At 46.4% G+C, this 25,051-nt stretch overlaps 1 protein-coding gene across 5 annotated transcripts in view; it reads right to left on the bottom strand.

Annotated features, from left to right (window-relative positions):
* The window catches only part of SFMBT1 (Scm like with four mbt domains 1), a 355,522-nt gene that overhangs the window by 98,957 nt on the left and 231,514 nt on the right, over positions 1-25,051 (bottom strand). For all 5 annotated transcript variants that reach the window (XM_063940693.1, XM_063940695.1, XM_063940694.1 and 2 more), the window contains exons 3-4: positions 7,249-7,343; positions 4,078-4,318 (exon numbers count right to left, since the gene is read on the bottom strand). In XM_063940693.1, coding sequence (XP_063796763.1) covers positions 4,078-4,318; positions 7,249-7,343 — 336 coding nt within the window. The remainder of the gene's footprint in view (positions 1-4,077; positions 4,319-7,248; positions 7,344-25,051) is intronic.

Genomic DNA, 25,051 nt, shown 5'->3' with positions numbered 1-25,051 from the left:
GATTTCCCGGCCGTAGCCGTGGCCACCAAATCCGATAGACCGACCCCAAATAACTCCTCTACGCATCGCCTGTCCACTGTCGTGTCCATAAAGCTCTTCTGGCCGAAATGGACATAGCACTTACCCGTGATGCCAGTGTGCAGATATCTCTCTGTGCATCACGCATATAAAGAAATGCATCCTTTATTTGTTCTAACGACAGTAAAATATTGTCCCCGTCCAGGGTATCAATATTTTCGATCAGGGACTCTGACCAAACTACCCCAGCACTGCACATCCAGGCAGTCGCAATAGCTGGTCGTAGTATAACACCTGCATGTGTGTATATACCTTTTTGGATATTTTCCATCCTCCTATCTGATGGATCTTTAAGTGCGGCCGTCTCAGGAGAGGGTAACGCCACTTGTTTTGATAAGCGTGTTAGCGCTTTGTCCACCCTAGGAGGTGTTTCCCAGCGCTCCCTAACCTCTGGCGGGAAAGGGTATAAAGCCAATAACTTCTTTGAAATTAGCAGTTTTTTATCGGGGCACCCCACGCTTCATCACACACGTCATTTAATTCTTCTGATTCGGTAAAAACTACTGGTAGTTTTTTCACACCCCACATAATACCCTGTTTAGTGGTACCTGTAGTATCAGCTAAATGTAACATCTCCTTTATTGCCAAAATCATATAACGTGTGGCCCTACTGGAAAATACGGTTGATTCGTCACCTTCACCACCGGAATCAGTGCCTGTGTCTGGGTCTGTGTCGACCGACTGAGGCAAGGGGCGTTTTACAGCCCCTGACGGTGTTTGAGGCGCCTGGACAGGCACTAATTGAGTGTCCGGCCGCCTCATGTCGGCAAACGACTGCTTAAGCGAGTTGACGCTATCCCGTAATTCCACAAATAAAGGCATCCATTCTGGTGTCGACCCCCTAGGAGGTGACATCCTCATATTTGGCAATTGCTCCGCCTCCACACCAATAACGTCCTCATACATGTCGACACACACGTACCGACACACAGCAGACACACAGGGAATGCTCTATACGAAGACAGGACCCACTAGCCCTTTGGGGAGACAGAGGGAGAGTCTGCCAGCACACACCAAAAAGCGCTATATATGACAGGGATAGCCTTATGATTAAGTGCTCCCTTATAGCTGCTTTTATATTGATATATTGCCATTTATTTTGCCCCCCCTCTCTGTTATACCCTGTTTCTGTAGTGCAGTGCAGGGGAGAGACCTGGGAGCCTTCCTGACCAGCGGAGCTGTGACAGAAAATGGCGCCGTGTGCTGAGGAGATAGGCCCCGCCCCTTTTCCGGCGGGCTCGTCTCCCGCTATTTAGTACATTTAGGCAGGGGTAAATATCTCCATATAGCCTCTGGGGCTATATGTGAGGTATTTTTAGCCTTTTTAAAGGTTTTCATTTGCCTCCCAGGGCGCCCCCCTCCCAGCGCCCTGCACCCTCAGTGACTGCCGTGTGAAGTGTGCTGAGAGGAAAATGGCGCACAGCTGCAGTGCTGTGCGCTACCTTAAGAAGACTGCAGGAGTCTTCAGCCGCCGATTCTGGACCTCTTCTTGCTTCAGCATCTGTGAGGGGGCCGGCGGCGTGGCTCCGGTGACCATCCAGGCTGTACCTGTGATCGTCCCTCTGGAGCTTCATGTCCAGTAGCCAAGAAGCCAATCCATCCTGCACGCAGGTGAGTTCACTTCTTCTCCCCTCTGTCCCTCGTTGCAGTGATCCTGTTGCCAGCAGGAATCACTGTAAAATAAAAAACCTAAGCTAAACTCTCTAAGCAGCTCTTTATGAGAGCCACCTAGAATTGCACCCTTCTCGGCCGGGCACAAAAATCTAACTGGAGTCTGGAGGAGGGTCATAGGGGGAGGAGCCAGTACACACCACCTGACCTGTAAAAGCTTTACTTTTGTGCCCTGTCTCCTGCGGAGCCGCTATCCCCCCCCATGGTCCTTTCAGGAACCCCAGCATCCACTTAGGACGATAGAGAAAAAAGTATTACCTTATACCCCCTGTGCAGCACCTGCCTAGAGACTTGCAGAGCAGGCTGTGGTGTAGAGGTTGTGTTATGGAAAAGGTCCTCTCCATGAAGGGGATCTAGATGCTACCGTCCCCTACCTAGCTAGCCTATCAATGGACAACAGGGAAACCTACCTCCTACCCATGTCCCCAACATGAAGCGTGCACAGTGGGAGAGCTGGTTATAGCGGGCAGGGCCTCAACTCTTTGCTGCAGCTCTTCTGCCACCTCCATCCCGGGCTCCACAGTCTCCAGCGCCGCCTGGGCTGCACTCTCTGCCCAGGGAGTCTGTCAGCTGGAGGTCCGCATCCTTCCCGGGAGTGGTAGGAGTTGCAGAGATCCACTGTGGCTGGCACAGGTGGGATAGGAAACTCCTCCAGCTCCAGACATAGCTGCTACCATCCTTCTCTCCATAGGTCCTAATGAGTCCTCAGCCAGCTGTCCTGAGAGCCTCTCCTGCCGTCACTGCCAAATAAGGAAGGGAAAGGGTCTCTTCTGGTCCATGCTGGAACCTATGTGCCGTCTCCTTCGAGTTGTCACCTCTGGCACCAGGTACTTAGTAATCGGGAACCACTGAAGCCAGCCCCTTCCTTCAGCTGGGGCTGCGCTTACTCTGCTCCTGCGCTCCACCCGATCTCTGGCTCCCTCGACATGTTGTTGGTGCCTCCGCGCAGTGTACGGCACATACTACATTACTGTGAAGAATTTCAAAGTAAACTACCACTCCCGGCAGTAAGGGCTTCTGGAAATGGTCGTTTCTTTGGCATTTCTTCACAATATTGTAGTGGGGTGCGCTGGCACGGTGAGTCTCCATGCAGGTGCTGCACAGGGTGGGGTGGGGGGCCTTATCAGTGGCAGGTTTCACATATGTCGCTGGAGCAGCTGAGCCAGGGCACCCTCCTCTTTGCTGCACCCCACTCTGCTGCGTACCCAGCGTATGCGTAAAATTGGCCCTGGCCACAGCGCCAAAGCCTGGGGCCTAAACTGGTAATACTAGTTAGGCCAGTTGGTCTCAAAACATTGTGTTGTGGTACCCTGAGGTGCCTCAGAAGTCGGAGCACTTGCAGGGTGCCTCAGGTAGGTGGTCAGGGATCAATTCAAATTATTTATGGTCAATGTAATAGGCAAAACCAATGCTTGTTGCTGTCGATCATAAAATTTGTGGACAAACAGAAGCAAATCTTGTCCCACTCCACACAATTGACCGTAAGGATGACATATAAACACAATTTACTTATTTTAATATATTTTTTCTAAATTTCTCAATAAGAAACTTTTGGCCTAGGGGAACCATGAAAGAAAAAAAATGTTGATACTCCATGGTGCCAGGATTCAAAAAAGTTTGGAAACCACTGAGTTAGGCAGATATCTTGCTTCCGAAACATAACCAATAGTGCAAGAAAAAAACATTATAAAGAACCAACATATTCAGTCGCTCTGGCCTACTAAGAACCAGGCCAAAGGTCAACAATGATTGTCTCTACCCATCACCTGTAAACTCTGCAAAATGATCATCCCCACTGATTATACAATACAAGCTGTCAGATTTATCAAAGCTTGGAGAGAAATAAAGTAGCAACCAATCAGATCCTGTCACTATTCAAACACAGTCTGTAAAATAGCAGAAGATGATTGGTAGGCACATTACCTCTCTAAGGATTGATGCATCTACCCATAACCCATGAAAGCAGCCCTCAACAAATCGGGTGTCTGAAGTAGTGCTCGGAGACTCTCGTACTGTGTGGAAGAACACATCTTCTGCATTAACAGAATTTACAGCTTGTAATGAATATGAACCTCACTGGGGCACATCACTGGACCACAGACCAGTCATTGAGCATATGTAGAATAAAGGCTAAAGCCCAGCTCACCAGTTCAGCCTACATCAAATGGCATAAATTAGGGAAGCTTGTCCTAGGGAAATCAACTTGCAGGCTTAAACACAAAAGCTTACATCTAACTTTAGGATCAGGAAATGTATCTTAAAATAGTTTCGGGTCTGAGAGAACTAACAAATCAGCAACCAATCACAGCAAAGAATTCTGTATCTTACTGTCTGGAGGTCTAAGGGTCTTTTTGTTCTGCTTGGCCCAGCCAACGGAATGGAGGTCAGAAGTCACAATATCACACCAGAAGTCGGCAGACCGGTCTTCCCCACAGCCATCATACCGCAGAAGCAGCAATTTCCCACAAGTGGTGATGATACTAGCAATCCAGTAAGACTGAGAGTCTGTTGAGAGAGGGACCTCTAGTTTCATTCCTGGGGACAAGCCAGTCTGCATGGAGGTATCAACCTGTCCAGATGAATAAAGACAAGGCTAAAGCAGGAGCAGATTTATTTTAGAGTACAGTTGAATTTAGAATCATAGACCACAGAACTGAGTATGTATCAAAACATAACTAGTTATAGATGCCTATGATTCTGGGATTATTAGTCCTGGGGCATGTTAAGAGAAAAGAGAAACATTATCATATATTGCAAACTATGGGGGAGATTCAAATGTTTGAAAAGTCAGTTGGGAGTCTATTTTTTCCTATCTAATAGACGGGAAAAAATAGACTCCCAACCGACTTTTCAGACATTTGAATCTCCCCCTATGTGTATTGTGTCATTTTCTCAGTAGGTATGTAAATCAGTTATACTCACCCTCTAGCCGTTGGAATAGTGCTTTGGACATTCATACCCTGTTGCCCAACGTTGATAATGATATGAAGGGACTTTCAGGATGAGCCATTATGAACCTCCAGTCTTCAGAAAAAGGTTAAAAGATAAACATTGTGTTTAACATGCACCAGTTCTCTCTAGGTACTCTGTACAAGGAACTCTCCTTTCATTATATTTCAATAGAGCAGTGGTTCTCAAACTCGGTCCTCAGGACCCCACACAGTGCATGTTTTGCAGGTAACTCAGCAAGTGCACAGGTGTATTAATTACTCACTGACACATTTTAAAAGGTCCACAGGTGGAGCTAATAAGTTCACTGGTGATCTGTGAGAAGACCTGCAAAACATGCACTGTGTGGGGTCCTGAGGACCGAGTTTGAGAACCTGTGCAATAGAGCAATTCAATTATTTTACCTCGCGTCTGCCACTAGATGCTGCCCAACAGAGCAATTCAATTGTATGCTTCGTTAGGGCATGAACAGCCTGAGATGCCGAGCTGAAATGTGCTAAAAAGTGTCCCATTTGGATGCCCAAACGAGACTTTTCGTGCTGCGGACAGTATTTTAGTCAGGTTTAGCCAATTACTTCAGGCACTAAAAAAACAACTGAATTATCCTCCAGATGCCTGTCGGTGGTATTCACTGGATGCCAATTTGTTGATGAGGTTCTTATTGTACTAAGACAAATATTTCCTCAAATACAACATTTGCTAACTATACAAATTTTAAAACAATAGATTTCATAAAAGGAGAAGTCTTATTTTTTTTAAAGAAAATAAGTTAATTACAGATGTAGCCATGCTCATCTTACTGCAATGCGGCATGTTCGGTCGCAGCAAAGATGAGCATGGCTACATCTGTATGTATATATTATATTACAATTCCATTTCTGAGTCAACAATGCCCAAATTGCATGGCAGCAAAATAAAAAAAAAATCTGACAGCATGAGGAAGTGGCCAAATGTCCATGAAACGCGTAGTTGACTTCTGAGGAAACCTACACGACTTTAGTTCGATACCTCCATCCACTTCTTTCCTGCTCAACTAATTGGTTCACCATTAGAATTTTTGTTTTGTTAAAAAAAAATGTACTTCTACTTATATTATTTTTAATTGATTATTTTGTAGCTATGGAATGCTTAAGACAGACATGGAAATGGAACGGTAACTTAATATAAAAGGTATGCATAAATAAAATGTTATTTTGAAGAAAAACTGTTCTTCTTTTTGGAGATATATTATATATTGAATAGCTAGCCATTTTTAGTATCTGAAAAAATAATTGCCTTAGCATAGCAGTCAACAAATTGGCGTCCAGTGAACACCAAGACTAACATCAGGGGTAAAAATAAATTTTCAACGCTCATTAAATTATAAAAAAAAAGGGGAGTACCTTCTACAAAGTGCCTAAAGAAGATTTATTAATGTTATAAGGGTAAAACATAATACTGTTTGTCTTCCAACCCTTTCCTGAGCACTGGAAGTTTGTAGTGGCTCTTCATCAAGGTCCCTTCAACTCATCATTACTGAAGCATGGCAAACAGTGCAGGATTGCCCAAAGTGACAGTGCAACAGCTGAAAGGTGAGTTTAACCGATACTCCCCCTGAAATGTAAGCAATATACATAATGTGCACTATATTTTCTCTCTCTTCACATGTCCCAGTATTAATAATCAAGAACTGAAAAACACAGACATAGGAAACTCCAGAGCACCACCCCCAACATCCTACGCTTTCATTGGAACTGCTGTTGATCAGTTCCTGTATTCCACGCTGCACTCTTTTGGTCCTGCAAATTTAAGCTACCTTGGCATGAGTTTCCTCCATCTGAAATATTCTTTTGGAAAGTCAGGGAGACATCCCAACCTAGCAGGAGTGCATTTAATTCTTCCATCCCTGAAAGGAGTGAACCCGTCTACAAGCTGGACCTAGAATACGCTGTGATGGTACAAAATGCATACTCAAGCCCTGCCCACCTCAGTGAACTGAGTCTGCAGGGGAATGACAATGAGATACTTTGCTCTGCCCACTTGACGATGCAAGTCATGTCACCAAGCAACCTTTTTCATAGCTCATTTCCGCATGTGCCAGAAGGTATGATTATTAGTATATTAGCCATACAAGCCATAGGTCATAGGTCATCCTTCGGTTCGGCTATGTGGTGAAGGGCATGGTTGTGCTTCTCTTTGTCCACATACTGTACCTGTATTTTATGACTGGCAGCCACCTACTCTGATTTTGCCTATTCGACTGACCAAAAATCTGTTTATTTAGTAGTGGACCACCAACTCAAGGTGCCCCTGCAAGTGTGGCACACAATTTAGGAACCACTGCATTAAAGGATGTTCATATTAATATGAAAACAAGACAATGGTGTAATATATGGGAATATCACTGCAAATCTTCATGTTTGTCTGAATATTTCCTTTACTTTTATAAAGATTTCAATCTTAAAAGGACACAAATGTTTGTACATTTCTTGATTTTATGATGGATAACTGGATTAAGTGGAACACAAAGCACAATGACATTGCAAGGTTTATTTTCAGTAACAGACTCACATGTTTGAAGAAGCTGTGAGGAGCTGTTGTACTTCCCGTCTCCTCTAAATATTCCTCCCAGTTGAACTCCGCCTCCTCTAGGATGGAGTCAGCATCTGTGCCACACAAAGATACAAATAAGAAAACTTGTTGGTAAACGATATATATATAATATAGAACTTAAAGTGGAACTAAACTGTAAAGAAGAAGGGTGCACAGTTAGTTTTCTTTTGCTGCTGCTTGACTGCAAATTTCTGTGAAAGTCCATGCCAAATCCACACTCCGTGAATTCATCTATGAATGAACAGTTCTTTTACCAAGAATGCAAGAAAAAAATAGGAATTTAATACCTACCGGTAATTCCTTTTCTCGTAGTCCGTAGTGGATACTGGGAATGTACTTTAGTACCATGAGGTATAGATTGGGTCCACTGGCACTTTAAGAAAACAGTTTGTGTGCTGGTTCCTCCCCTCTATGCCCCTCGTAGCAGACTCAGTCTAGGAAAACTGTGCCCGAGGAGACGGACATACCATGAGAGAAGGAATATACAACAAGATAGCGGTGATGTAACGAACCAACACACAACAGTAACAAAAGATAGCAGCGCTAAGCAGAACAGAGGATAGCCATGCTAACTATAACAAGGATGGCAACGCTAACCAAACATGGAACAGGGACAGCAACAGCAGACCTAGCCAAGAACACTTACAACCAGGAACATGAAGCACTGAGGTGGGCGCCCAGTATCCACTACGGACTACGAGAAAAGTAATTACCAGCAGGTATTAAATTCCTATTTTCTCTAACGTCCTAGGGCTAATACAGACCTGATCTTGACATGCGGGGGGACGCCCAGCACAGTGCTAGCCCGCCCCGCATGTCAGTCCATGCACAGCGGCGATGCTTTTGTACTTTAGGAGTAGCTCCCAGCCAGCGCAGCTCCTGCACGCTGGCAGAGAGCTACTCATCACTGCCTGGGTCGCAGCGGCTGCGTGTGACGACACGCAGCAGCGGACCGCCCAGCGGTCTGGGCACGCCTGCTTTGCTCGAACCGCTAAGCGCCGCCGGCCCGCCCTCTCCCGCCCAGCGATCGCCTCTGCCTGTCACAGCACCGATCAGGTCTGAATTGGCCCCCAAGTGGATAGTGGGAATGTACTTTAGTACCATGGGGAAGTCCCAAAGTTCCCAGAACGGGTGGGAGAGTGCGGAGACACCTGCAAAACCGCCTGACCAAACTGAAGGTTATCACTGGCCAAGGTGTCGTACCTATAGAACTTAACAAATGTGTTCGACCCTGACCGGGTAGCTGCACGGCACAACTGTAGGGCCGAGACACCCCGGCAGCCACCCAGGAAGAACCCACCGATCTTGTGGAGTGGGCCTGGACAGAACTCGGCAGCGCCAGTGCTGCTGAAGAATAGGCTTGTTGAATGGTCAATCTAAGCCAACGAGCAATGTACTGCTTAGAGGCAGGATATACAATTTTGGAAGCGTCATAAAGTTCAAATAGCGAGATAGACTTCCTGTGACAGGCTGTCCTCCTGACGTAAGTCCTCAAAGCCCTCACAACATCCAAGGACTTTGGAGCAACTGCCGTATCCGACATTTTCGGAACCACAATCGGCTAATTAATGTGAAAGGCCGAAACCACCTTCTGCAAAAACTGCGGGCGAGTCCCGAGCTCCACCCTATCCTCATGAAATATCAAATACAGGCTCTTACAAGATAAGGCCCCCAATTCAGATACCCACCTAGCAGAAACTAGAGCCAGCAACATGACAGTCTTCCAAGTAAGATATTTCAGGTCCACCCTGCGCAAGGGTTCAAACCAGTCCGACTGGAGAAAGTTTAAGATCATATTGAGATCCCAATTGTCCAGGCCTGGAATGAATATGGCTGAGATGGCCCTTGCGTTGGCTTCCGCCCAGAGGAGTATCCATGACACCTCTCACATTGCGGCCCTGCTTTTTGTTCCTCCCTGCCAGTTTATGTACGCCACCGCCATGGTGTTATCCGACTGTACCTGAAGGGCCTGATTTCGGAGAAGATAGGAGCCCTGCAGAAGAGCCCTGAGTTCCAGAACATTTATCGGGAGTGCAGATTCCTGACACGTCCACTTTCCCTGGAACTGAGCCCCCTGGGTCATGGCCCCCCAACCTTGGAGGCTGGCACCCATTGTCAGTAGAGTCCAAGATTGGGTACTGAAACTCCGACCCTCCACCGACCCTCCACAAGGTGATAGACTTGTAGCCACCATAACAGGGAGACTCGTGCTTTTGGCGAAAGAGCTATACTCTGGTGCATGTGCAGGTGAGACCCTGACCACTTGTCCAGCAGATCCAGCTGGAACGGGCGGGCATAGAACCTGCCATACTGGATTGCCTCGTAGGATGCCACCATCTTGCCCAGTAGGTGAATGCAAAGATGAATTGAGATCTTGCAAGGTCTGAGCACCAAGCGGACCATAAACTGGATTGTCAAAGCCTAGTCCATGGGGAGGAATACCTTCTGAGCTACCGTGACTAGTATCATGCCCAGGAACTGGATTCTTTGTGACGGGTCCAGGTGAGACTTCTGGAAATTTAGGATCCACCCGTGGTCCATTAGCAGACGAGTAGTCAAGTCTATGCTGTGTAGCAGACGTTCCTTGGAGACTGCCTTTATCAGGAGATCGTTCAAATAGGGGACTATGTTGACTCCCATCTGCGCAATTGCAGCATCAGCTCCGCCATAACTTTTGTGAATACCTGATGAGGAGGCCACATGGGGACATATAGGTAAGCATCCTTGACATCCAGGGATACTAGAAACTCCGCCTCCTCCAGCCCAAAGACCACCGCTCTCAGGGATTCCATATATATTTAACACGCGTAGATACGGGTTCAGAGATTTTAGGTTCAAGATGGACTGTACCGAACCGTCCGTTTTCGGTACAACAAAAAGACTGGAGCAAAACCCCCTGGGACTGGGACCACAACCCCCATTGGTAGTGGTTTTTGAATGGCGTCTTGCACGGTAACCCTTGCTATGGGTGAATCTGGGAGGAGACAGTGCTCGAAATTTCAAGCGGTATCCTTGGGATATGAGGTCTCTCACTTAAGGATCCTGGCAGGACTGTGACCACACATGAGCGAAGTGTTGAAGGCGAGAACCTACCTTAAAGTCTCCCTGCTGTTGGGGCCAACCGTCAGGCGGAGTGCTTCGTGGATGAGGATCTGGAGGTCTGGTCCAGAGATCCAGCAGCCGCTGGTTTACGGAACTAGCTCTGCCGCTAAATCTGGCCACCCAAAAGGACTGCAGAGAAGGCCCAGGATAGGGACGTCTAGCAGGAGGCACATCAGATGGTAGATAGGTAGACTTTCCAGCTGTCGCTTGAGAAATCCACTTGTTCAGTGCTTCCCCAAATAAGGCCTTGTCTGTAAAAGGAAGATTCTCCACGCCTTTCTTGGAATCAGCATCCGCTGACCATTGTCGCAGACACAGAGCCCTGCAGGCCGAGACCGCCATAGCCGTGGTACAGCCATTAATGAGACACAATTCTTTAATAGCCTCACTCAAAGTTTGCAGCATCATGGATATGATGCAGCAATGTAAAGACCTCCTCCTGAGGGAGAGTGTCAAACCCACTTATTATATTGTCAGACCATTTTACCATGGCCCTTGAAATTCAGCCGCATGCAATAGTGGGCATTTGTACTACGCCCACTGCAGTATATACTGATTTGAGTGTAGTCTCAATCTTGTTGTCAGCTGGGTCTTTGAGAGAGATAGCCTCAGGTACAAACAGTACAAGTTTACGTGACAGCCTGGACAATGAAGTATCCACTGACGGTGGGAGTTTCCCATAATTTCCTATCCTAAGGAGGGAAAGGAAAATAATTCAATAACAGCTGAAAAATTTGGAATTACTTGTCAGGACTGACCCATGCCTCCCTGGAAAGGGAGTTTAACTCTTTTGATATAGGAAAAGTGGCAGAGGATTTTGGTTTTATATTAAAATACAATTCCTCTTCTAGTTCTACCTCCTTATCCAGTATGTTGAGGACCTCTGTAATAGCATAAATCAGGGCCTCAACACCCGGGGACAGAGAATTGCCCTCTACCATATCAACCTCCCCCTCATCCAGCTCTGGTAAATCAGTATCAGTCAGACTGGAGTGCACGTTTATGCAAGTTCTGGGGAAGGAGTAAACTTAGTGTTACATGAGGGACACACAGTCTCTTTCCCAGACATTCTAATGTAGAAACACACACAGTTATGTGAATAAACACAGTGTAGTGACAACACAGATAGTGAAACTTCACAGCAACCCCAGACAGTCCGAATGGAGTGACACAGAGGACTGGGATCAGCACACAATGCCCAGGCAAAGCGGCACTCCGCTCGGTATATTCAATATAAATCAATTTTGTACTACAGCAGTGTCACCACCGCTGATATGCTCCCCCCTTCCTATAAAACCCCCAGGTACCAGTACTATTGGTTGTTCAGCAGGGTCTGTGGAGGAGCAGCTCCAACATGCAGCCTTTCAGTCAGCAGCAGCAGGAACTGTCGCCTTTCAGCCTCTGGTCCCGCTCTCCGGGAAGCCCCTCCCCTTCCATGGTGCGCGGCCCCTTACTAAATTATACTGGCTTTATGTATATATAAAAGGAAGTTTAATAACCCCCTTACAGTGTAAAAGGAAGTTTAATAACCCCCTTTGTCAGTGCTTGTGTGGGGTCTGCGGCGGGCACCGTTGCTCACAGCCCGTCACCCAGAGCCGGCCTTAGGTATAGGCAAACTAGGCAAATGCCTAGGGCATTTGGTATGCTTAGGGGCACCAGCAGCTTCTGCTGATTAAAATGATATGTGGCATGCCTATATTCTGTGTGTTACTGCATACGAAATGCTACGTTACAGTGTATTCCTGGAAATCGCAGATACAGCCGCAGTCTCACACAGAATATAGGCATGCTGCATATCATTTTAATCAGCAGAAGCTGCTTGTGCATCCTAGACACATAGTATGCAAATAATATGATGCATTTTCATAAACAAAAGGCGCCCGGCGTTAGCAGAGCTGCCAGCTGACTCATGCCAGGCATCTCCTGCAGAACTAGCGGCGGTGCTAGGGGGCACCAGCCAAAATCTTGCCTAGGGCATCATATTGGTTAGGGCCGGCTCTGCCGTCACCGCCGCGCCCTTAATGTTGCCACATGTCATCGGGGACCCCGGTGTGATCACTCACTGCACCTGCGTCTACTTCAGCATCTGTTAGGTGGTGGCGGCAGCGTGCTGCCGCCGTGTGCACACAGTGTGGTATGTGAAACAGCGCCTCAGGAGCTTAATGTCCTGTCAGCAGGGATTACGAACCATTAACCCTAGGGAGGTTGGTTCGGCTTGCCCCCCAAGTCCCACGACGCAGGTAGACTGGTTGCCAACCAGTAAACTACCTGAAAATAAACGAAATAAAATTTACGAAAAAAACTCTCTGGAGCTCCAGAGGAATGCACCCGGCTCCCTGGACACATTTTTCTAAACCGAGTCTGCTAGGAGGGGTATAGCATACAGGAGCCAGCACACACACTAATATTTTCTTAAAGTGCCAGGCTCCAGTGGACCCGATCTATACCCCATGGTTCTAAAGTACAGTCCCAGTATCCACTAGGACGTTAGAGAAATTCTGTTTTTACTACCTCTGCCCTTTTAGATATTACACTTTTACAAAAATAATCAGATGACATGCTACCCATTATGACATGATTTTCTTTGTCCTGTATAAGAAACATTATCTTCCTAGCACACATTTACTATTCAGATAAGCAGAAGTAGAAATTATAAGTAACAGAAAAATTCACCTGCAGTTTACGCTGCTGCTCATCACAACAGCGGAGGCGTACAGGCAGAGCCCGTGCTACCCGCTCAGCAAAGGTATGCAGAGCAGGGAGGTGCCAGGCTACAGAGGCGCTCTCCCTGCACTGCATCCCTACTGATGCTACTGCTGCTGCGTCTGTCACAGACCGTATGACAGGCAGCGGTGCGGGCAGCTTGAAGTCTCTTCCCACCCCCTTTCACGGCAAAGGGGACCGAGGGAGCAGAGGCAAGTGGAGTGTGAGTGTGTGTGTGTGTATGTGTATGTGTATGTGTATGTGTATGTATATATATATATATATATAGCGAACAAATGGTCCCGGCACTCCCCAGATTGATAGATGTAAACTGCTGCGGTGCCCTCCTAGTGGAATGTGCTTTCCACAATACAGCGTGAAGGGATGACGGCGGCACTCAATCAGACTTTGTAGCTGAAGTATAATCTTTTATTATGCCAACATGTTTCGGGGGTAGAACCCCGTCCTCAGGGCCAGACAAGCATCACAATGCCACAAAACATACATTTATAGACAAACAGACTGACATTAACATTAACCCTACTCACCTGCTCCACGGCGCGACCGCCCGCCAGTCCGTCCGACCATGCTTCCGCATTGGCGTCCCATGACGTCAACGGTGCGCCGCGTCGCAGGGGAGTTCCCATAGCAACCAGCCAACGCTGGACGGGAACTGAAAAAAACATGCATAACAACAGTTAAAATATGGATCAGTTAAAAACAGCTTCCCCACTGGTCAGTCATTAAGGAATAGGCTGCACGACTATGTTGTTAAATGACAACAATAACAAGTTGGTTCATTAACGGCCCCGGGTACCTAGGTATATGCTAGAAATAACATACTGCATTCTATTAAATAACAAAAGCAAAAATAGTAACAATCCCAATACGATTATGATCCCCCTAGGAGATAACTCAGTCACTATCTATTAACAAAGGTGATTATAGAGAATCAAACTGTCTATAGAAAACATTGGATACCCAAGTTTTCATTTAATCCTTTGGGGGATATTGTCCCTAATTTGAAAATCCACCTGGATTCTTTCTGGAGCAATAACTTGTCCCGATTACCGCCCCGTAATGATGTTGGGACATGGTCTATTAGTATGGCCCTAATGCTAGCCACATTATGGCCTGCACTAAGGCAATGGCGCGCAAAGGGCTGTTCACTAGAGCCTTTTTCCAGGGCTTTCTTGATGGCACTACGGTGTAGTGCCATCCTTTCCCTGAACTGGCGTATGGTCTTGCCCACATAGGCAAGACCACAGGGGCAGGACAACATATATACAACATGTGTGGTGGTGCAGGTTAGACGGTGTAAGATCTTGATTTTCTTACCCGTATGGGGATGGCTAAAGGTGGTCCCCGTAATCAAAGTGTTACAGGTGACACACCCTAAACACCTGAAACATCCATTTTTGGTACGCAAAAAGTGTGATTCCCGACTCTTTGTGAGGTTAGTTATATCAAGTTTGATCACATAATCACCAATGTTGCGTCCCCGAGTATGGCTCGGTAAGAGAGTGGTATCAGACAGTGAGGATAATGCCTGATCTGACTGAACAATAGGCCATAACTGTTTGGCTCTTTTTACCATCCTGTCTGACCCTGTAGTGTATTTATTAACCCAGGGAAGTTTGTTGGTTCCCAACCTGGCTATCCTGCTGTTCCGGCCCGTGCCTAATGTCTGTTCTCTTGTCATATTTAATACCTTTCGTTTAGTTTGTTCTAATTCCCTCATGGGGTACCCTCTCTCAGCAAATTTTAATAACATCTGATCCATGGCTTTGTTAGCCTCCTCAGGGTCTGATGTAATACGGCGTACCCTAAGGAATTGTGAGTATGGTAAACCTTTACGCAATGGGATAGGATGGAAACTTTGATGGTTTAGTAAAGTGTTTCTATCCGTTGTCTTAATGTGAATGGATGTGGCCAAGACTCCATCTTTAATGGTAATAGTGACGTCTAGGTAGTTAACTGTGACGTCATCAATGGCATAAGTGAACTGCACTTCATGTCGTGTAGAGTTGTGGTTATCCCATAAGGCCGCCAACTGTTCTCTTGGACCACCCCACAGGACCAGCAGGTCATCTATAAATCGTCTGTAGTATACAACATGTTGTGTAACCTGGGGATTCAAATAAAACATCCGGGTTTCAACCAGATGCATAAATGCATTTGCGTACGACGGGGCCACCGCTGACCCCATCGCACACCCGGACAGTTGTAACCCAAAAACCCCATTAAACACAAAATAATTGCGTTTCAACACCCTATCTAAGAGGGTCATGAAGAATGTGACCTCAGGTCCCTGATAACTGGGATTATTATCAATGAGCACCCTAACCGCCTCCATACCTGCATCATGGGGGATGCAGGTATAAAGACTGGTGACATCCGCACTGCACAATTGTAACCCCTCAGGTAATGGGCCCAATGCTTGTAATTGCAATAACAGTGACGTCGTGTCCTTAAGGTATGACGGCAAGGACTGGATACAGGGATTGAGAAAGGAATCCAAATATATGGAAATGGGATGGTATAAGGATCCCCTAGCCGACACTATCGGGCGGCCCGGAGGGTCAACCATAGACTTATGGACCTTAGGTACCGTATAAAACAACGGAACTCTGGGATAATCAGTGGTAAGTGCCTGAGTGACCTCTGTTGGTATAATGCCTTGCTGATGCGCATTTTTGAGTATTTGATCTAACTCAATCTTATACTCTTTAGTAGGGTCTTTAACTAGCCGTTTGTAGGTTTCTACACTGCCCAACTGTCTCTGACACTCCTTAATATAGTCATCCAAGTCTTGGATAACTATAGACCCCCCCTTGTCCGCCTTGCGGATCACTATATCAGTCCGTTGTGACAGATCTTTAAGTGTTTGCATTTCTTGTTTGGACATATTCGGATGGAGTGATCTGGTATCTTCCAAGGTGCTTTCCCTTTCCATCATTCTTGTGAATGTGCGGATAGAGGGATTTAAACTAGGGGGGTCAAACTGGGAACCAGGTAAAATTTTCCGTAATTGGGCAGGAATGGCTGAATCAGGTCGATCTTGCGTCTGGTTGTTGAAATATTCCTTTCTTTTTAACGTCCTATTCAATCGGTAAAGTTCCACCTTATTTTCTAAAGGATCAGGATAAGTAGTCGGAACATAGGACAGTCCCTTTGCCAATATCCGGTATTCAAGGTCCGAAAGATGGGTAGAGGATAAGTTAAATACCAGGTCCTTTAGTGACGAGGAGGCTTGCGAACGTTGGATCCTCTGGTTTTGACCCGACCTCCGCGTCCTCTGCCGCGACCTGCGGTTGGTGTCTGATTGGATCGGGTCTGTGTGCCCTGCGGTTGCTGGCCTAAAGGGAGCGGGCCTTCTTGTGTGGAGGTGTGACCAGTGGCATATTCAGAGTCGCTCGCCGATGTGCTCGCCCCCTGTTGTAGTTCTCTGCGTCGACGAGTTTGTTGTCTGCGATTAGGGTATCGCTGCTCCTGAGATGGGCGTACACTGCCCAACCACGGGTATACTTGCCGCTGTTCGTAATCTCTTTGGACCGTCTTTAATTTATCTTTTTTGAATCTGATCAATTCTTGGCGGTAGGTGTCCATCTGGCTCGTGAGTTTCGCCATCCAATCAGTCTGGCTGTCTGTGGTAAGTTTCAATTTGTGTTCAACTTCAAACGTTGATATTTGTTCCTTAATGGCATTAAGCTCCCTCGTGGACTCCTCTACCACTAATAACATAAGGTCCATGGAACACTTATTTAATACCGCTACCCACCTGCGGCAGAAAGAGGTGTTGTATCTACCTATGGTGGGCGAATTGCGGATCCTGAACCCTCGTGGTATCAGATTACTCCTGTAATAATCTGATAGGGTAATGGCATGGTACGTAAAATCGCACTCTCTTTGTCTCATTCTGAGCAACTTATTGTACAGCTCTTCTTTAGTATTAACCACAGGTTCATCCTCCAATCTCCTTTCCACCAATATGGCCTTAGCCTCCGCATCAGAAAAGCTCAGGCGTTCCCGAGCATCCCTGTGTATGAGTTCCAACGCGGCCTCCAAGTCAGCATTTAGAACTGCCATAATCACAATGCTCAATTTCCGTATCTACTGGTGTAGCACAGTCCCGTAATGACCAAACTCAGGGGGTGCCTGATAAAATCAAATTACAGCTGAAGAAAGGGCTGTAGGTAATGTCCTGGTCCTGCTTGATCATAAGCAGGACCAGGACATTACCTACAGCCCTTTCTTCAGCTGTAATTTGATTTTATCAGGCACCCCCTGAGTTTGGTCATTACGGGACTGTGCTACACCAGTAGATACGGAAATTGAGCATTGTGATTATGGCAGTTCTAAATGCTGACTTGGAGGCCGCGTTGGAACTCATACACAGGGATGCTCGGGAACGCCTGAGCTTTTCTGATGCGGAGGCTAAGGCCATATTGGTGGAAAGGAGATTGGAGGATGAACCTGTGGTTAATACTAAAGAAGAGCTGTACAATAAGTTGCTCAGAATGAGACAAAGAGAGTGCGATTTTACGTACCATGCCATTACCCTATCAGATTATTACAGGAGTAATCTGATACCACGAGGGTTCAGGATCCGCAATTCGCCCACCATAGGTAGATACAACACCTCTTTCTGCCGCAGGTGGGTAGCGGTATTAAATAAGTGTTCCATGGACCTTATGTTATTAGTGGTAGAGGAGTCCACGAGGGAGCTTAATGCCATTAAGGAACAAATATCAACGTTTGAAGTTGAACACAAATTGAAACTTACCACAGACAGCCAGACTGATTGGATGGCGAAACTCACGAGCCAGATGGACACCTACCGCCAAGAATTGATCAGATTCAAAAAAGATAAATTAAAGACGGTCCAAAGAGATTACGAACAGCGGCAAGTATACCCGTGGTTGGGCAGTGTACGCCCATCTCAGGAGCAGCGATACCCTAATCGCAGACAACAAACTCGTCGACGCAGAGAACTACAACAGGGGGCGAGCACATCGGCGAGCGACTCTGAATATGCCACTGGTCACACCTCCACACAAGAAGGCCCGCTCCCTTTAGGCCAGCAACCGCAGGGCACACAGACCCGATCCAATCAGACACCAACCGCAGGTCGCGGCAGAGGACGCGGAGGTCGGGTCAAAACCAGAGGATCCAACGTTCGCAAGCCTCCTCGTCACTAAAGGACCTGGTATTTAACTTATCCTCTACCCATCTTTCGGACCTTGAATACCGGATATTGGCAAAGGGACTGTCCTATGTTCCGACTACTTATCCTGATCCTTTAGAAAATAAGGTGGAACTTTACCGATTGAATAGGACGTTAAAAAGAAAGGAATATTTCAACAACCAGACGCAAGATCGACCTGATTCAGCCATTCCTGCCCAATTACGGAAAATTTTACCTGGTTCCCAGTTTGACCCCCCTAGTTTAAATCCCTCTATCCGCACATTCACAAGAATGATGGAAAGGGAAAGCACCTTGGAAGATACCAGATCACTCCATCCGAATATGTCCAAACAAGAAATGCAAACACTTAAAGATCTGTCACAACGGACTGATATAGTGATCCGCAAGGCGGACAAGGGGGGGTCTATAGTTATCCAAGACTTGGATGACTATATTAAGGAGTGTCAGAGACAGTTGGGCAGTGTAGAAACCTACAAACGGCTAGTTAAAGACCCTACTAAAGAGTATAAGATTGAGTTAGATCAAATACTCAAAAATGCGCATCAGCAAGGCATTATACCAACAGAGGTCACTCAGGCACTTACCACTGATTATCCCAGAGTTCCGTTGTTTTATACGGTACCTAAGGTCCATAAGTCTATGGTTGACCCTCCGGGCCGCCCGATAGTGTCGGCTAGGGGATCCTTATACCATCCCATTTCCATATATTTGGATTCCTTTCTCAATCCCTGTATCCAGTCCTTGCCGTCATACCTTAAGGACACGACGTCACTGTTATTGCAATTACAAGCATTGGGCCCATTACCTGAGGGGTTACAATTGTGCAGTGCGGATGTCACCAGTCTTTATACCTGCATCCCCCATGATGCAGGTATGGAGGCGGTTAGGGTGCTCATTGATAATAATCCCAGTTATCAGGGACCTGAGGTCACATTCTTCATGACCCTCTTAGATAGGGTGTTGAAACGCAATTATTTTGTGTTTAATGGGGTTTTTGGGTTACAACTGTCCGGGTGTGCGATGGGGTCAGCGGTGGCCCCGTCGTACGCAAATGCATTTATGCATCTGGTTGAAACCCGGATGTTTTATTTGAATCCCCAGGTTACACAACATGTTGTATACTACAGACGATTTATAGATGACCTGCTGGTCCTGTGGGGTGGTCCAAGAGAACAGTTGGCGGCCTTATGGGATAACCACAACTCTACACGACATGAAGTGCAGTTCACTTATGCCATTGATGACGTCACAGTTAACTACCTAGACGTCACTATTACCATTAAAGATGGAGTCTTGGCCACATCCATTCACATTAAGACAACGGATAGAAACACTTTACTAAACCATCAAAGTTTCCATCCTATCCCATTGCGTAAAGGTTTACCATACTCACAATTCCTTAGGGTACGCCGTATTACATCAGACCCTGAGGAGGCTAACAAAGCCATGGATCAGATGTTATTAAAATTTGCTGAGAGAGGGTACCCCATGAGGGAATTAGAACAAACTAAACGAAAGGTATTAAATATGACAAGAGAACAGACATTAGGCACGGGCCGGAACAGCAGGATAGCCAGGTTGGGAACCAACAAACTTCCCTGGGTTAATAAATACACTACAGGGTCAGACAGGATGGTAAAAAGAGCCAAACAGTTATGGCCTATTGTTCAGTCAGATCAGGCATTATCCTCACTGTCTGATACCACTCTCTTACCGAGCCATACTCGGGGACGCAACATTGGTGATTATGTGATCAAACTTGATATAACTAACCTCACAAAGAGTCGGGAATCACACTTTTTGCGTACCAAAAATGGATGTTTCAGGTGTTTAGGGTGTGTCACCTGTAACACTTTGATTACGGGGACCACCTTTAGCCATCCCCATACGGGTAAGAAAATCAAGATCTTACACCGTCTAACCTGCACCACCACACATGTTGTATATATGTTGTCCTGCCCCTGTGGTCTTGCCTATGTGGGCAAGACCATACGCCAGTTCAGGGAAAGGATGGCACTACACCGTAGTGCCATCAAGAAAGCCCTGGAAAAAGGCTCTAGTGAACAGCCCTTTGCGCGCCATTGCCTTAGTGCAGGCCATAATGTGGCTAGCATTAGGGCCATACTAATAGACCATGTCCCAACATCATTACGGGGCGGTAATCGGGACAAGTTATTGCTCCAGAAAGAATCCAGGTGGATTTTCAAATTAGGGACAATATCCCCCAAAGGATTAAATGAAAACTTGGGTATCCAATGTTTTCTATAGACAGTTTGATTCTCTATAATCACCTTTGTTAATAGATAGTGACTGAGTTATCTCCTAGGGGGATCATAATCGTATTGGGATTGTTACTATTTTTGCTTTTGTTATTTAATAGAATGCAGTATGTTATTTCTAGCATATACCTAGGTACCCGGGGCCGTTAATGAACCAACTTGTTATTGTTGTCATTTAACAACATAGTCGTGCAGCCTATTCCTTAATGACTGACCAGTGGGGAAGCTGTTTTTAACTGATCCATATTTTAACTGTTGTTATGCATGTTTTTTTCAGTTCCCGTCCAGCGTTGGCTGGTTGCTATGGGAACTCCCCTGCGACGCGGCGCACCGTTGACGTCATGGGACGCCAATGCGGAAGCATGGTCGGACGGACTGGCGGGCGGTCGCGCCGTGGAGCAGGTGAGTAGGGTTAATGTTAATGTCAGTCTGTTTGTCTATAAATGTATGTTTTGTGGCATTGTGATGCTTGTCTGGCCCTGAGGACGGGGTTCTACCCCCGAAACATGTTGGCATAATAAAAGATTATACTTCAGCTACAAAGTCTGATTGAGTGCCGCCGTCATCCCTTCACGCTATATATATATATATATAAAAATAAATAAATAAATGAACAGCAGTGACTTACCCAGCACTCAATACAGCAAACAGGTGCCCGATTCATACATCCAAATAGACAACAGGTACAGAGACGGCACTCTGAGAAAATCAACAATTTGTCCTGGCGAAGGAGAATATAAGTTTCTTTGAAACGTTGATATATTATAGAGATGTCGCTTGTTGATTTCTCATAGCGCCATTTTTATACCTGTTGTGTGTGATTGATAGATATATATATATATATATATATATATATATATATAATAATACTGGGGGAATTATGTGAATAAGCGGCGCTACTACTGGGGGCACTGTGTATAAGCGGAATGTAGTGACTATACCGGCTGTCGGGATCCCGGCGATCAGGATCCCGACAGCCGATAAAATTCCTGCGGATAGAAAACAGACCTCTTTCCTGTATTCCAACTTGAGTGGTAAGTCCACGCCACCACCCAAAGGAGACACCCAAGGGAGAAAAGAACCCGTGGCGAGCTAAGCTCGCCATCAGGCCTGAAGCGTGGCGAACGCAGTGAGTCCCCTCAGATTCTGGCTGCCGAGATGTCGCTGTTGGGATCCTGACAGCCGGCATCCCGTCAGTCGGGATTCTCTCTCTAGTTCTATTTTCCCTCAGGTGGTGGCGTGGACCCACCACCCAAGTTAGAATACAGGGGAGAGGTCGGTATTCCGACGAGGGCATTTTACCGGCTTTCAGGATTCAGGCAGGCGAAACCAAATCCTCGTTTTCGTGCAAAAACGGGACTGTTTGTACCAAAAACTTACAGGCTTCGCTGAACCTTTGTGTTTCGGGAGATAATGTATTTTTCTTTTTTACAGGCGAACAAACTGGATAGCCTGTCAAAAAAAATAAAATTCAGTGAAACATCTGGGGGAAAAAAGTGCGTTTTTCGCACCCGATGTTGTTTCCCCCCTAATTGGTTATCCCCCATATCATTACAGTTCCTGTTGGTGTAATGGTCAGGCATCCGAATAGTTTTGGCCATATAGTGTATGTACCAGTCTCTTAGCATTAGCCTGACATTTCTCCAGCTGTGTCCACTCTTCAAAAATTAAATAAATTGACATGGGAAAATTATTATTTTTGTGAGTAAGCGCTTTAAAAGGGGATCAGCCTACAGACATGTCTGTTACCGTTTCATTTAAACTCAAAATATTTATATATGTATTTTAATATCCAAATCACATTTCTTGGGTGCTTCTTTAAATTTACCCAGAATCCTCAGAAAAAAATTAACCACAGCACCTGAAGAACCACATTCTGAGTGAGAACTTCCCCAACTAAAATTGTTAAAGGCCTTGAGCATTTAACCCCTAATATTAGAATCCTCCTTAGATGCTGAATTATCTCCTTAGGCTGAAAATGTCATTTTGATAACACATTTTTTTCTTTTTCTGCAAAAACAAAACGTCTCAGCACATGCAGCAGACATCCTATGACCTATGACATGGTATCTTCTTTACCACAGAATCTAAAACAGTACTGAGCAAAAACTACTATAGTGCCCCTTTCACACTGGGCCTTGGACCAAGGAAAAATCCTGGTAAACCTGGGTCATGAGTCAGTGTAAAAGTGTTGACCCAGGTTATATGGGTTATGGTTTAAAGGGTCGACTTAGTTAAGGTCGACAGTCACTAGGTCAACCACTACTGGTCGACAGTAACATGTTCGACATGGGAAAATGGTCGACACATGAAAAATAAGTTTTAAACCTACCGGTAAATCTTTTTCTTCTAGTCCGTAGAGGATGCTGGGGACTCCGTAAGGACCATGGGGTATAGACGGGCTCCGCAGGAGACATGGGCACTATAAAGAACTTTAGAATGGGTGTGCACTGGCTCCTCCCTCTATGCCCCTCCTCCAGACCTCAGTTAGAGAACTGTGCCAAGAGGAGACGGACAGTACGAGGAAAGGATTTTGGTAATCCAAGGGCAAGATTCATACCAGCCCACACCATCCACACCGTATAACATGGAACATATGCAACCAGTTAACAGTATGCAACAAACAGTATCAGGCAAAGACTGATTTCAACTGTAACATAACCCTTATGTAAGCAACAACTATATACAAGCCTTGCAGAAAATAGTCCGCACTGGGACGGGCGCCCAGCATCCTCTACGGACTAGGAGAAAAAGATTTACCGGTAGGTTTAAAATCTTATTTTCTCTTACGTCCTAGAGGATGCTGGGGACTCCGTAAGGACCATGGGGTTTATACCAAAGCTCCAGACCGGGCGGGAGAGTGCGGATGACTCTGCAGCACCGACTGAGCAAACGCAAGGTCCTCATCAGCCAGGGTATCAAACTTATAGAACTTTGCAAAAGTGTTTGAAACCGACCAGGTAGCTGCTCGGCAAAGCTGTAACGCCTCGGGCAGCCGCCCACGAAGAGCCCACCTTCCTAGTGGAATGGGCCTTGACCGAATTTGGTAACGGCAATCCTGCCGTAGAATGAGCCTGCTGAATCGTGTTACAGATCCAGCGAGCAATAGTCTGCTACGAAGCAGGAGCACCAACTTTGTTGGCTGCATACAGGACAAACAGTGCTTCTGTTTTTCTAACCCGAGTAGTCCTGGCTACATAGATTTTTAAGGCCCTGACTACATCCAGGGACTTGGAGTCCTCCAAGTCACCCGTAGCCACAGGCACCACAATAGGTTGGTTTATATGAAATGATGAGACCACCTTGGGCAAAAATTGAGGACGAGTTCTCAACTCCGCTCTATCCACATGGAAAATCAGATAGGGGCTCTTGTGAGACAAGGCCGCCAATTCGGACACCCGCCTCGCAGATGCCAAGGCCAACAACATGCCCACCTTCCAAGTGAGAAATTTTAATTCAACCGTCTGAAGCGGTTCAAACCAGTGAGATTTTAGGAACCGTAATACCACATTAAGGTCCCATGGTGCCACTGGGGGCACAAAAGGAGGCTGGATGTGCAGCACTCCCTTCACAAAAGTCTGGACTTCTGGAAGAGAAGCCAATTCCTTCTGAAAGAATATAGATAGGCTCCATTAAGGTACAAATTACGGCCCTAACTTCAGGCCCATATCCACTCCTGTCTGTAGAAAGTGGAGAAAACGTCCCAGATGGAAATCCTCCATAGGAGCATTCTTAGCTTCACACCAAGAAACATACTTCCTCCAGATCCGGTGATAATGTTTTGCCGTCACCTCCTTCCTAGCCTTTATCAGCGTAGGGCTAGGATTCGGTGTTCAACCGCCATGCCGTCAAACGTAACCGCGGTAAGTCTTGGAACACGCAGGGCCCCTGCTGTAACAGGTCCTCCCTGAGAGGAAGAGGCCACGGATCTTCTGTGAGCATTTCCTGAAGATCTGAGTACCAGGCCCTTCGAGGCCAATCTGGAACAATGAGTATTGTCTGCACTCTTTTTTGTCTTATGATTCTCAATATTTTTGAGATGAGAGGAAGAGGAGGGAACACATAGACCGACTGGAACACCCATGGTGTCACCAGGGCATCCACCGCTACTGCCTGAGGGTCCCTTGACCTGGCACAATACCTCCGAAGTTTCTTGTTGAGGCGCGACGCCATCATGTCTATTTGAGGAATTCCCCAAAGACTTGTTATCTCTGCAAAAACTTCTTGATGAAGTCCCCACTCTCCTGGATGGAGATCGTGCCTGCTGAGGAAGTCTGCTTCCCAGTTGTCCACTCCCGGAATGAAGACAGCTGACAGAGCGCTTACGTGATTTTCCGCCCAGCGAAGAATCCTGGTGGCTTCCGCCTGCCCCTTGTCCCGCCTTGGCGGTTTACATGAGCCACGGCTGTGTCGTTGTCTGATTGAATCAGAACTGGTAGGTCGCGAAGAAGATTCTCCGCTTGTCGTA

This window comes from Pseudophryne corroboree, chromosome 9 (assembly GCF_028390025.1).
Source record: "Pseudophryne corroboree isolate aPseCor3 chromosome 9, aPseCor3.hap2, whole genome shotgun sequence".
NCBI lineage: Eukaryota > Metazoa > Chordata > Amphibia > Anura > Myobatrachidae > Pseudophryne > Pseudophryne corroboree.
The sequence above is the reverse complement of the archived record's forward strand: the minus strand, read 5'-3'. Positions and strand labels throughout refer to the sequence as shown.